The 12,805-nt window shown below is 41.6% G+C and overlaps 1 protein-coding gene across 3 annotated transcripts; it reads left to right on the top strand.

The window, feature by feature from the left end:
• The first annotated feature begins 3,012 nt into the window (after positions 1-3,012).
• dus1l (dihydrouridine synthase 1-like (S. cerevisiae)) lies at positions 3,013-11,754 on the top strand. Of its 3 annotated transcripts, none has more exons than XM_041957009.1 (14): positions 3,013-3,071; positions 3,959-4,227; positions 4,431-4,539; positions 4,670-4,720; positions 4,836-4,948; positions 5,645-5,727; positions 5,880-5,983; positions 6,111-6,258; positions 6,690-6,786; positions 7,881-7,969; positions 8,166-8,335; positions 8,443-8,480; positions 8,743-8,818; positions 9,757-11,754. In XM_041957009.1, exons 2-14 carry the CDS (start codon positions 3,991-3,993, stop codon positions 9,921-9,923), a joined length of 1,482 nt encoding a protein of 493 aa, XP_041812943.1. In that variant the 5' UTR covers positions 3,013-3,071; positions 3,959-3,990; the 3' UTR covers positions 9,924-11,754. The 3 variants fall into 3 exon arrangements, with proteins under 3 accessions (XP_041812943.1, XP_041812942.1, XP_041812944.1); XM_041957008.1 differs by lacking the exon at positions 3,013-3,071 and adding an exon at positions 3,098-3,153; XM_041957010.1 differs by lacking the exon at positions 3,013-3,071 and adding an exon at positions 3,221-3,269.
• Positions 11,755-12,805: the final 1,051 nt, after the last annotated feature.

Raw genomic sequence — 12,805 nt, 5'->3', positions numbered from 1 at the left:
TTAGTGCACATGTATCATTAAACACTGTCTATGTTTAAAGCTGCACTAATCTATATGTTTATATTAACAATGGGTCAAATTTCTAACGTAAAAAAACACAAATCCACAGAAAAAAACACTGCAGACTGAGCTCATTGTTCAGGCCTGTAGCTTTACCGCGTCGGTTCACTCTCACATCATCAGACGGCGCCAGTCAGAGACCAGCTGGGGATCATAGTGGAGCATTTAGCAGCTAAAGAGCCAGATCTTTCTCTCGAGAGTGGCTGGAAGCGAACCAGAGCTATTATAAGAGTAAATATTTGACTTACCTTCCTTTTGGGTGTTTGGGCGGCCAAACACAACTCCAAATGAAAACTAATGCTCTGCTATACATATGTAAACAGGCAACTGTGTGCTAACATGTTCACATCAAATTATAGGGCGATGATATATTAATGGTGTGTTTACAGCTGCTTCCGCTGTCTGCAAGTGGCCAAAAAGTAAATAAACTGTTGCTCCCTTTGGTATTAATTGCTAATTTTATCTCATAGTCAAAGGAATACTCTACAGTTGCCATTATCGTGCAGGCTGGCATTAAGTCATTTCTTTTACAGCTCACACACTTGTTGGAGGTGCATTTTCGGGGGAAGCAGCACATAACACGGCAGCTGGGGGAGTGATGAGTCCATCGGTTGCCATGGCGATGAATGAGCTGTACAGAATAGTGAGTGAGACTTCCTGCGAGGTGTCGCTCAGGAAACGGCCAAGCTGTGTCTTCACTTCATCATTTATCAGAGAAGCTGGTCAGCAGGACAATCTACCAGAACAATAAAACAATGGGTGATTCTTTAACAATCCACCTGCAATAACAGCTAGATAAAATATTTCATCTATTTTTTTAATGATTTTTAATGCTTCTATATGACTGGTCGTTAAATATTATATTTGGTATATATGTTATTTTCAGATGTTATAGAATGTTTTATCTCATGTAAGACAGTGTATTTGGCTGGATATCGCTCTCCTCTGTCTTTAATTTGTCTTCTCTTATAAAAACGTGACCCACTGTGATGTGAATGAGCCTCTATGTGTGATAAAACTGCAGTAAAGCAGTGGTTGACAGATGTGTCTGACAGTGAAACAGAAATCTGAGCCTTATATATACACACACACAAGCCATGCAGCTGCTTTAACAATATTTTTGATTAATTGCCTATATGTTAATTGTGTTAAGTGTGTTTCAGTGTCGACTGCTGCTGTTAAAATGGAGTAGTCTCTTTTACACTATTCTAACCAAAACCTCCTCCTGAATGTCACTCACATCAGTCCAAACAGGCTCAACTTTCCTTTCAGCCACTCGCTTTTCTGTATCCATCATGTGGAAAAACAAGATACTCTCAAAGACAAAAAAAATGCATTCTTACTTACTTTAAAAAGTGATCACATGAATGTGACTCGTGCAGCTGTCAAGCAGAAGATGATGGTGAATAAAGATGTTTGGAGCAACAAACGCTAATGCAGCTCGTAGCCTCACAGAGTGTTTTCAGTGCTGGAATCCATGAGGTGAACAGGCAACAGCTGTTTCAACCCCTTCTTTGAAACAGATGTAATAGTAAAAACTATTGCAGCACTGTTGTTCAGACATTGGCATACATCACCTGTAATGTAGCTGAGTACATACTCAAGGACTGCAATTCACTGCAGACTGGAAGTGACCCATACTTCACCTGAGCATTTCCATATAACACTTTTACACACAAACATGAATAAATTGTAACAGATGAAGCTGGCCAATGGTGTGTTAAGTAGTTTAAAGCTCCACTACAACAACCACAACCAACTACAACAGTAGTTTGCTTACTAATAAACACAAAAACACACAAAAAGGTGTTGGGAAAGAATGTGACAAGTGTACACAGTGGAAGTCATCTGGATGGTCTGCACAAACAAATGAAAAAGATGTATGAAGAGAAAACAGAGATGTGCTTAAAAAGAAAAATCAGTTAATGTACTGGATACTGAGATGAACATCACTGAGTTAGAAATGGCTTTTGATGGAAGTCTCTACACAGCCACAGGGGACCATCTACTATGGATGCTCTTGTTAAAGTTTGCAGTGAAACAGAGAAAGATTAAAGATCAAAGAATTAATGGTGATTGTATTTCTTGACATAAAGAAGGCTTATGATTGGATCGGAAATATCAGATGAATTTGAGAAAATGGGATACTATAGTGTTTTGGGGATTTAAGCTCTCCTCAAGCAAATCCTGCTACATGCATCCTACAAGAAAGAGAGGGATGCAAAGACAGAGTCTGGAGCAACATGGGTGACCCATGGAGAAGGTCAGGGTTCTGGGCACTATGTATATATACAGAGCCGTAATGAGATCCTCAAAAGGTCATGGATGCTGGGTATATGGAGCAGCAGCCAAGACACACCTTAATGGAATGGACAGTGTACAAAATAAAACCCTCAGACTGGTGCAGTGAGAACAAACCAGTTAGGAGGACAAATAGGAGGGAGGAAGTCATTTTAACTAGATTACGGTTTGAACACACAGGTCTCAACAAAACTCTGATCCCCGTGGAGAGGAAAATGTCAGAAGAATCCTCACAGGAAGTGTTGAACGTATGCTCATGGTTTGCAATAAGTGAAGAGAGGGAACAGCTCCTCTTTAGGATTTGAAAGACAGGTAGAGAATGAAATCTAGACGGACAGAGGACAATTGGTGGGGAGTCAAGGATGTCCAGAAAGCTTTAATTGAATTCTTGAAGGATACAAGGTTAGATGACAAGATCCAGCTAAGTATATAAATCTAGGGAGTTAACGCAGCTATCTACTTAGTTTGCTCTAGTGATATTTAACCGCGTATGTGATCTCCCCTACGGTAGGTGGCGCTATAAACTCTTAACGTCATTAAATCTGCCATTAAACGAAAAGAAGAAGAAGTCCCCCAACCAATTACGTTCAAGGCTCGCAACTAACAGGAAAGGTTGCGTAGGAAAAGTTTCACGCCGGTGCTGTTTCGCTGCTGCACACCTTTGGAAAGTGCTGCGCCAGGAATTCTCCACACATCTCACTGCGTTACAGGTGGAACAACTAACTATCAAAATATTTTTGGCAAGTATAGTTAGTACATGGACAGAGGAGCGCGTCATGCTCATGGAGAAACGTAATTGTTATACATTTTCTGTCAAACTTGTACTAATTGTGTCCCGCGGTGGTGCATCGTGTGCTCATGTCAGCTGCTCTGCTAGCTAAGTCACAGTACAGCACAGACACAGAAAGGTTAGTCATCGTTTGTGGCAAGTGCTAATAACTATGGAGACACGCAGTAGAAAGTGAAAAGCAGAAACACTCGAAACCAACAAGAAATTTGAGTCGTTAGCTTAGCTCTTGCTACTGCAGGAAAGAAGTGAAAGCTGGCTAAGATTGTAATATAGCTAGTTAAGATACAGCATCTTAAGTGTGAAGCTAGCTACAATTTTCACTCTGAAGTCGTCGACGTCCATAACATCTCACTTTAGCGTACACCAACAACTGGCTAAACGACTTACTTCAGTATTTAACTGGCAGCCACTTGGTAGTCACTTTATAACGTTAGCTGGGGGAGGTTCATGTGTGCTGGGTTGAAACTAAGATCGTCGTATTAGGTTAGTTATAAAGGGCTTGTGGTGGGATTGGATAGAGAGCAGAGACGCCAAACTACAGAAGGAATTCCTTACATTTTAGAGCCAGAGAAATCTTTAGTAGTCAAAGGTTGCACATTTGACAAAGCATTCCCCAATTTTGTAATTGGCCTCCCTCATCTCCAGATTTCCTCTGTCATTCTTTGAAATTCAACACAGTGAATAGTTTCAAAAAAATTGACAAGCTTCTTGGAGGAAATATGTGGATTTGGTGGAACTGCTAGGAGCTACAACAAAATCAGGAAGTGTATATTTCACACATGGGGAACCTTTTCTTAATCTGTGCAGAGTCTGCTGTGTTGCAAGTGAAGTCGGCTGTGATGGCCAAGCTCCAGGGCTTTGAGTTCTGGAGGGATACCCTGAAACAAGCACGCTTTGTGGTGGCGCCCATGGTGGACCAGAGCGAGCTGGCCTGGCGTCTGCTGAGCCGCCGGCACGGTGCTCAGCTCTGCTACACCCCCATGCTGCACGCTCAGGTGTTTGTTCGTGATGCCAACTACAGGAGGGAAAACCTCTACAATGAGGTGTGTGAAGAGGACAGACCTCTCATCACACAGGTGAGTAACCACACAGGCAGGCTCATGTACAGGTTGATAATGGTGGTAGACTGTGGCATCGCTGGAAATTTCCCAGCATTTTGATCTTGTGCGGTTGTGACAGGCTTGTCACAAAAAGGCATTTAATGTGATTTCACACCTTACCTTCCTCATGTTATGGCAGTAAATCACAGGGTTGTATTGCCTGTTTGCCTGTTTTCTAGTTTTGTGCCAATGATCCGGAGGTGTTCATTAAGGCAGCTCTGCTGGCCCAGGACTACTGCGATGCTATCGACCTCAATCTGGGCTGTCCGCAGATGATCGCTAAGAGGGGTATGCACAGTTCCTACTGAAATGAACCCCCAAACGTCTCACTTTGGTGACTCCTAGTGGTTGTATGAAAAAAGACACTGACCTTGCAGACATCAGAGGAAACTAACCTGTCTAAATGCTTGTTTCTAAGGGCACTATGGAGTTTTCCTACAAGATGAATGGGAGCTGTTAGAGAAAATGGGTAAGATTAATTCAATGTTGGACTCTGAGACTCTAGAAATAAACAGTTTTTCTGTTGTACAAAACATCACAGTTTTACTCTCTCAAACACTTCACATTTCCCTCTTGTTTTGCAGTCAGGTTAGCCAACGAAAAGCTCTCTGTGCCCATCACTTGTAAGATCCGTGTATTCAAGGAGTTGGAAAAGACGGTCCGCTATGCCCAGATGCTGGAGAAGGCTGGATGTCAGGTGCGGTCACAGTGATTTAAATGAGAATCCGCTGCTTCTCTGGTTCTGTGTTCAGAGTTTAAATAGAGATTGTCAGTCCTAGTTTTAGATGGCTCACAGCATCTTCTGGACACTCAGTCCGGGTTGTTAGCTAATGTTACAGGCTGTCAATCACATTTCAACAGTGAAGTTGTCAAGTTACTATCTGACGACGAGCATATGAAGTAAATAAGTTGGCTAATTTAGCAGCGGACTGGTTTTGGTCAGGGTCCAATCAGAAGAGCATACCTGCAGATTTAGATTTGTTTTCATGTGCAGCATCACAACATTAAAGCGTCCATAACAGTGATTAGTTCAAAACCTTGCTGTACCTTTTGCTGTAAATAATTATATTTATTTTACATGTAAATTATCAGATTATAGTCAGTAATAGTGATTTGTTCAAAACAATGCTGTTGCTGTGGATCCTCAAGAATATTAATTTATATACATACATACATATAAGAAAATACATGTTAATTCTGTTCTTAATTTGTTTTTTCACTTAAAAAATAACAATAAGAACATATTGAAGTGCTGTTAAAGTGCCCGATTGATGAGCAGTATCAGTAATAGTACTGGTAAAATCGTACCATCCCTATCTTTAATGCAGTTTCAGGGAGCATTATGAAAGGTCTTAAAAAGTACTGAATCAGGCTTTGTCAAATCTCTTCCCAGCTGTTGACAGTGCATGGCAGAACCAAAGACCAGAAAGGAGCCATGACAGGCATCGCTAGCTGGGAGCACATCAAGGCAGTACGGTACGTCGTGTCATCTGGAACATAAACATTTGCTCTTTCAATGGTTTCCAGCTAATAATTAAGAGGTCCTTCATGCTATATTTTGACAAAATCAAATGACTCATGGTGCTTAGCGTTGCCCTCAATGACTGTTTGGTGTGTTTTTGATACAGGAAGGCAGTAAATATTCCAGTGTTTGCAAATGGCAACATTCAGCACCTGAGTGATGTGGAGCGCTGCATTCAGGAGACGGGGGTGCAGGGAGTTATGAGTGCAGGTTAGGAATTCACATCTAGTGTCTCGTTTTATAGTTTTGAGGTTTATGTTGATTACACACACTTTTTCCTCAGTGTTAAGAGCTGATATTTGAAACTGATTTGTGTGCATTTTTGGTTTATTTTTAGAGGGGAACCTCCACAACCCAGCACTGTTTGAGGGATGCAGCCCTCCGGTGTGGGAGATGGCTGAGGAGTATCTAGAGGTGGTGAAGCAGTATCCCCCCTGCTCTCTGTCCTACGTACGAGCCCACCTCTTCAAGCTCTGGCACCACACGTATGTCACTCTCTGTTTGTACATGTATGCATGTACTTAGGCCTGGAATAAAAGGCAAACGTGTTGCTTCACAGTTGCTTCATATTTCACATTTGGTCCAATACTGAATTGGTGACACTATTCTTCTGTGTCCACCTTGAAACTGTGCAGATTGTATAGCTCTTCTGTGCTGTGGGGTTGAAGGTGTGTGTGTGTGAAGCATCTCCTTAGAGTTTGTAGCTTCTTTGCAGCAGCATCCATATTTGAAGCATTGTAGTCACCGTAAGCTGATATTGAGCTTCAGGTGAAATGTTCTGTGCTTGTGTCTATCACTCTTTGGATTTTTTAATAGGGAATCAGATCAGATTGTACATCTTGCCCAATGTATAGCTGTATAGTAGCTGAACCTCTTCACCCTTGCAGTCATGTGATTTGTGTGTGTGTGTCTGTAGGCTACAGATTCACCAGGACCTGAGGGAGGACTTGGCTAAGGTGAAGACCCTCGAGGCTTTGGCCGATGTCAGCAAACAGCTGAGGCTGCGCTGCCAGGTAACAGCAAACAGCAATTTTAAAGATGTACAACTTAGGAAGAGGAAACAGTGAATCTGTTGTTCTAAATATTCAGCAGCACCAGAGGGAGAGAGAGGAGAGACGAGAAGCAGGCGCTTTGAACTGCTTAAAATAATCACTACCTCCATAAAACACAAGGCTGTGTTAGGTTGGTTTATAAATACAGATCAGTCTGTTCTCTGTAGTAGTCAGACGCATCATGTTTGGGCATAGAAGGGGAAAAAATACTATCTCACCACAACAACGATATGCTGAAGCAATGAGAGGAGTCATACTGTGTGATATTAAGCAGCGTTATTCATTGGCTAGTGCGCTAAGTGTAGCATCAGAAATGATCCTGACCTATTTCCTCCTGGTATTAACATGAAGTCTGTATCTGGAGAGTGACATCTCATCACAGGCCTTTGCATTTACACCTGTAAGGTTTCTCACATCGTATTACAATAAATGCACTGCACCTTTAATAAAGAGCTGTTACACATTTAGAAAATGGATTAAGGTTAAGGGAAAACAAGCTGAGACAACAAGCTAATTCACACAGCAAAGTCCACATGTTAAAGAGTGAAACAACTGTTTAGACCATCATCTCATGACTAACCTGATCACAGGATGAGACACAGTCACATGACCCTCAAAAGGTCTTGCTTTCTGGATCTTGAGAGTTAGCCGTCCTCTCTCCAGTTATCAAGAAGGAGTTTTTCTTAAAAATGTGAAAATTGCACAGATGTCATTTACACCTGTCTCAGATTCAGTCACAGTGCGAGCCAGACCTTCTCCATTTGTGGTCTGGCTGATACAGACATGTGCATCGACAGTATATATTGCATTAACATGCATTATTCCCTTATCCAGATAAAATATCCAGGTACAGATTGCATGTTAGTTGTTGCAGTGACCTTGTTCTGCTCACCAGATGGCAAACAAATTTGACCCCTACACAACCAGGGCCCACTAATCTTTTAGATCCAGCTTGTCACAGTGACATAGAGCCATTTAATGAGTGGTACTGAGCCAACCAGGAGAACTGGTGGAGACGGTCTTCTGTACCAGTAGCTATATGTCTGTCTGTACAGGAGGAGATAGCCAAAGGAAAGGAAGTGGAAGAGAAGGAGGGCGGCCTGCCGTTCCCCCACTGGATCTGCCAGCCGTATGTCAGACCACCGTGAGTCACCGCTCTTTGTTTTCATTTTTCTCTGTATGATCTTTTCATTGAGACAGTTAGATACAGTTCCCATGCATCATTATAGTAGACGTCCACTCCACAGCAGAGTAATCTACACTCTACACTACTATCTACACTACAGACACGTCAAAGTGAAAATGCTCTTACATAGTAACATTACTGACTTGCCTTACAGGCCAAAGGAGCCAGTTGCCAACGGTAACAGCCAGGGTTCAGAGGTGAAGAAGACAGTGTGTCAGAAGAGGGCACTGGAGGACTCAGACGGAACAGCTGACAGGCTCTCCAAAAACAAGCAGAAGAAGAGATCTCGAAACCCCAAAAAGAACTTCTGTCCTGAGCAGAAACGTGAGTCCGACCTGTCTCCCGCAGCTCAAACTGCTGACCTCCTCTTTGAAACGTTGACGTAGAACACTGCTGAGATCTGACAGCCTCTCTCTTCTTCCCTTCTGCAGCCAAGTACATCAAATGTGAACAGTGTGGGAACCCAAAGGTAATGATTGATGATTGATTAATGGTCACAGAAGAGCCTGCAATGAGTTCAATAGTTAAACAATAAGTTGTTTGTTAAATTGAGTTGTAGATCCAGTATCTGAAAGCATTTCCATTGAAAACGGTGTCCTTCTCTAAAGGCATCTGTGCATGTGTGTGTTGCCTGCTGCTTTGTTAAACCTGACCAACGAATCAGGAGGAAATGTCCAGTGCATTTATTTGATCACTGAAGCAGTGCTGATATGTTTTCTTTTACTCTGCAGGGAAATAAATGTGTCTTCAGCCTGTGTCGAGGCTGCTGTAAGAAGAAGGCCTACAAAGAGGTGGCAGACTGTCCAAGTCAGTACACCTACACACACACACACACACACACACAAAAACACAGAAAACAGGGTCAGGAAGTGAGTGCTGTGTGCAGTTTTTTTTTTTAATAACCAAAAACTGGTCATCTTATCGCTAATCTGACTATTTTTGGGGTCTTATCATATTATTATGAATATCCAAAAAAATCTGTGTTTTCATCAACAACATCTTGTCAGATGTGAAGTTTTGTTTTTTCCTCTCTTTCATATCATTGTGAAGTGAAACTCTTTTGCCTTCTGATCAGCTGGTTGAACACCTGTAGTTTGGTTCTTTCGGTCCAGACTAATGAAAAATCTGATGTGTTGTTGTGTTTTAGCTTTGGTGTCATTCATGTCAACACTGATTTATTACAAACTGACAAGTGCTTCACTGATTGGCCAGTTTTGGTGACGTCATCCTGCATCATCAGCACTGTATGGACCCAGGTGGGGAAATCAGGTCATGCAGCACTGAGCTGAATGTCATGTGTTGACTCTGTCCTGTCCGGCGTCACACAGCAGAAGAAACAACTGATTCGGTGTGTTATTATTTCCCAGACTGTAACTGGGACTCTTATATCATGAATAGAGATGAACACACAGACACTGGGCAGAAAAGAGGTATTTTGAATCATATTACAGGAGGATCGTTATCGGCCAACAGGTGTCGTCTGTTTTACCTCCTTTTCACTGTCGTATGACATGTCACATAAGGCTACATATCACTCATATCGATTGGGGGATCTGGCATCCTTAGGGCAAGTTTTACCCTCCTTTTCAGGTAATCTTGGTCTGGTTGTCCTCCCCAGAGTTTGACTGACAGCCTGAACAAATCAAGCTTAACACCCCAAGTCAGCAAAAAGACATTACATGGAGTATTCAGTTAAAGGAAAAAAGTCAAGAGTGAAAATAATCTGTATGTCCTTTGGTTGACAGGCCACGGGCTGAGGTTCAAGACCAAGGCAGAGAAACAGAAAGCAGAGGAGTCTGAGAGGAAGGACGAGTCCGTGCCAGAGACAGAGACGGACAGCAGCCCTCCTCAGCTTCTCTCAGATGCCTGTACAGAGCTGCAGGAGAAGCCCAGCACACTGCTGCCACTATGAGCACGACGATGGCTGCCTCTACATGTGCTAACCATTCTCAAACCACAAAACACTCAACGCCTTCAAAACATTTTCATGTCCAGAATTCAAGTAGGTTCACGCCAAGGTCTTCATCAAGCCGTCTTACCTGCTGAAAGACAGCCCAGTCTAAATGTTCACCACCGACTTTGGTTCAGTTTGCTGGTGATGAACACACAGAGGACAAGCTGTCGTAGTTCTTAATGCAGCAGAGAGATGCAGTTGGAGTTTGATAAAAACCTTCAGGTGAAGTTAGGTGTGTACATGTAGAGGTGGCCAATGATCAGCCAGGACACATACTGTAACCTCAACAAGAGTTATCCAGGAAGAGACTGATGCTGGACTATGGATGGACTGATCAGCAGACCACATCCATAAAGTAACAAACTGTTTTATGACTCATGGGATTTCCAGGATAACGATGGTCTTTTAACTGGTTACTTTACTTTCTTTTTTTTTTATTATTATTTGGAAAGTTACCTCACAGAAATTGAAGAGTTTTTATCCTGAAGACAAAGATTTTATGAGGATGAGCTGGAACGTCATTTTACCCAAAGTTGTTACTGAGCCACCAAAGCAGAGAGATCAGTAACTGTCAGAGTCGCGCAGAAAATAGCTGCATTGTCAACTCACTAGTTTATTTATTTTGGGTGAAGGTTTGCCTGTAGTGCATTGACTTATGTATGTGCCTTTTGATGAGAAGTAAAACTGCCTATCCAGATATGAACTCGAGCTCATGAGGGGGGAAAAAGGGGGAACAAGGTCAAAGTGGTGCTCCATCTGCTGTGGTCTAAAACATGCTCAGTGACTGCACAATCCAAAGGAAATGTACTGAAAGGTGCTACCTGTGTACGTGTATAATACAGCGTGAAGAGAAACACTGACACTCTGGGAAACATGCATTGGTTTTTAAATCACCTTGATAGATAAGAAGCTGTGTATCAGATTCATCTCTAGGTGTTCGGTCAAGCTAATCACAAAGAGTAGAGGCTATCGTAGCTCCAACAAAAGAAAAAACAGATTTTGTGACACAGATGACTTTTAGATGTGATGGTGACTTGATTGCTTGCTAACAAAACACAGCATGTAAAAAAACAGAAGAACAAGAAGATTTCGGAGACTTTTTTTTCTTTTGATGGAGCCTCGCTGGTTCCGGTGATTCTAGTCTTTGCGTAAACTATCCTAAAAATGTCCGACGTCTCCGCTGAATCCACACACAGCTAACTGATATTGACCCTCTCATCTGACTGAAAGGTCCTTTTTTTTAAAATCTGAAGTACTTTTCTATGACAGTAAAGATTCATGACAAAACAAGCAACAACTGAAGTTATGGTTGGTTAAAGAAACTCATCTGTGGGTCATCATCGGGGGTGTGGGTGTGAGGTTTGATTAACAGTGACCTGGTAAGAGAAGCAAACATCCCCACAGCTGCCATCAGATACCTACTCAAATAATCCTGATTGGTGGATGGATGTAGATGCTGTGACCTTTTTTACTCTTGTGAAATAAACTGTTCGAAGTTGGACAGAAAAACAGAAATATATGTTTTCAGGGGTTAAAGTAAGACATCTAACCCTTCTATGCCCATTATCAACGTGTTTTTACTAGAGTAATTATTACTCTAATGAGCAGTCTTAAAAGAGTAGAGGTGCTAATTCATGTAACACGTCATTTATTTATGTGTGCATGTGGCTATGACCGGCATCTACAACCTAAACTATAAAAAATAACATTCATAATCATATAACTTAGTAAAATGCTTATTCAAGTAAAATACAGTACAGAGCAATTCAACAATTTCTAAAAAAAAATATCTACCTTTTGTTTTGGGTACCATGAGCAAAAGAATAAACTGAAGTTAAAGCATCCTGATATGAAGTCACATCATTTTTAAGGTTTGTCATAAATGACAGGTAAGACATTAACATCTGCTTATTTTACTCGTGTTTGTTTGAAGCTGCTCATACATAAGAAAGGACTACATACAGGAAACACACCTAAACATACATTATATGCTCTAACATGAGCTGCAGGTACACTTGTAATTGGCCTTTGGTCTTGGGTGTAGACTGGGTTTTATTATTCTTTTCACTTTATGCTTAAAACACGTTTTAAAAATACATTCCTTAGAGTAACGTTTCAAAGCAAAATACTGTCCAAGATAGCTTCATCCAGGAGTGACCAGTCAGTCGTTAGTATTACCAGCAATCTGGTTAAACATGTGCAGCATGCAGGGCTGCGGGCCCTGTCGCAGAGCTTTACAGCTACACATGCTCTTTCACTCTTTGCTGTATCAGAATGTGTGTCAGTGGGTTGACTGATGAGTCAGGCTTCTGCTGATTGGCAGGTTTTTATCCTGCAGTGAAATCTCTTGTGACTCCCCCAGCTTTGAGGAAGTACAATAAGAAATAGTTGGAGGACTCCTTTAATGCAACCAAAGTGTTTGAGTGATGGACTCCTCCACCAGCGCCATCTGTACTGGAGGTTTCATTTCATTGTGAAAAATGTGGTCCAGAAGCTGATTCATGTCTGTCTTGTTTCTTTCATGCATAACATCCACCTGCCCAGGGGCTGCAGATGAAAGTCAGCCTGACACAGATACATGCATTGATGTTAATTAATGTGTGTATTCCATCATAAATCAGTGAATAAAGTGAGGAGCACAGGAGAGCTGCAGGGAAATTTTTACACTTCTATTAACTCAACTCAACCCAACTTTTATTTATATAGCACCTTTCATGCAATCATGCAGCCCAAAGTGCTTCACAAAACAGAATAAAAAGACATCAAGAAAGAAGCAAAACAATAAAATGGCAATAAAACAATAAAATAGCAATAGCCTGGGTTATAACATTATTCAAAAT

The sequence above is a fragment of the Chelmon rostratus genome, chromosome 17, assembly GCF_017976325.1.
Source record: "Chelmon rostratus isolate fCheRos1 chromosome 17, fCheRos1.pri, whole genome shotgun sequence".
In the NCBI taxonomy this organism is placed as follows: Eukaryota; Metazoa; Chordata; class Actinopteri; order Chaetodontiformes; family Chaetodontidae; genus Chelmon; species Chelmon rostratus.
The sequence above is the reverse complement of the archived record's forward strand: the minus strand, read 5'-3'. Positions and strand labels throughout refer to the sequence as shown.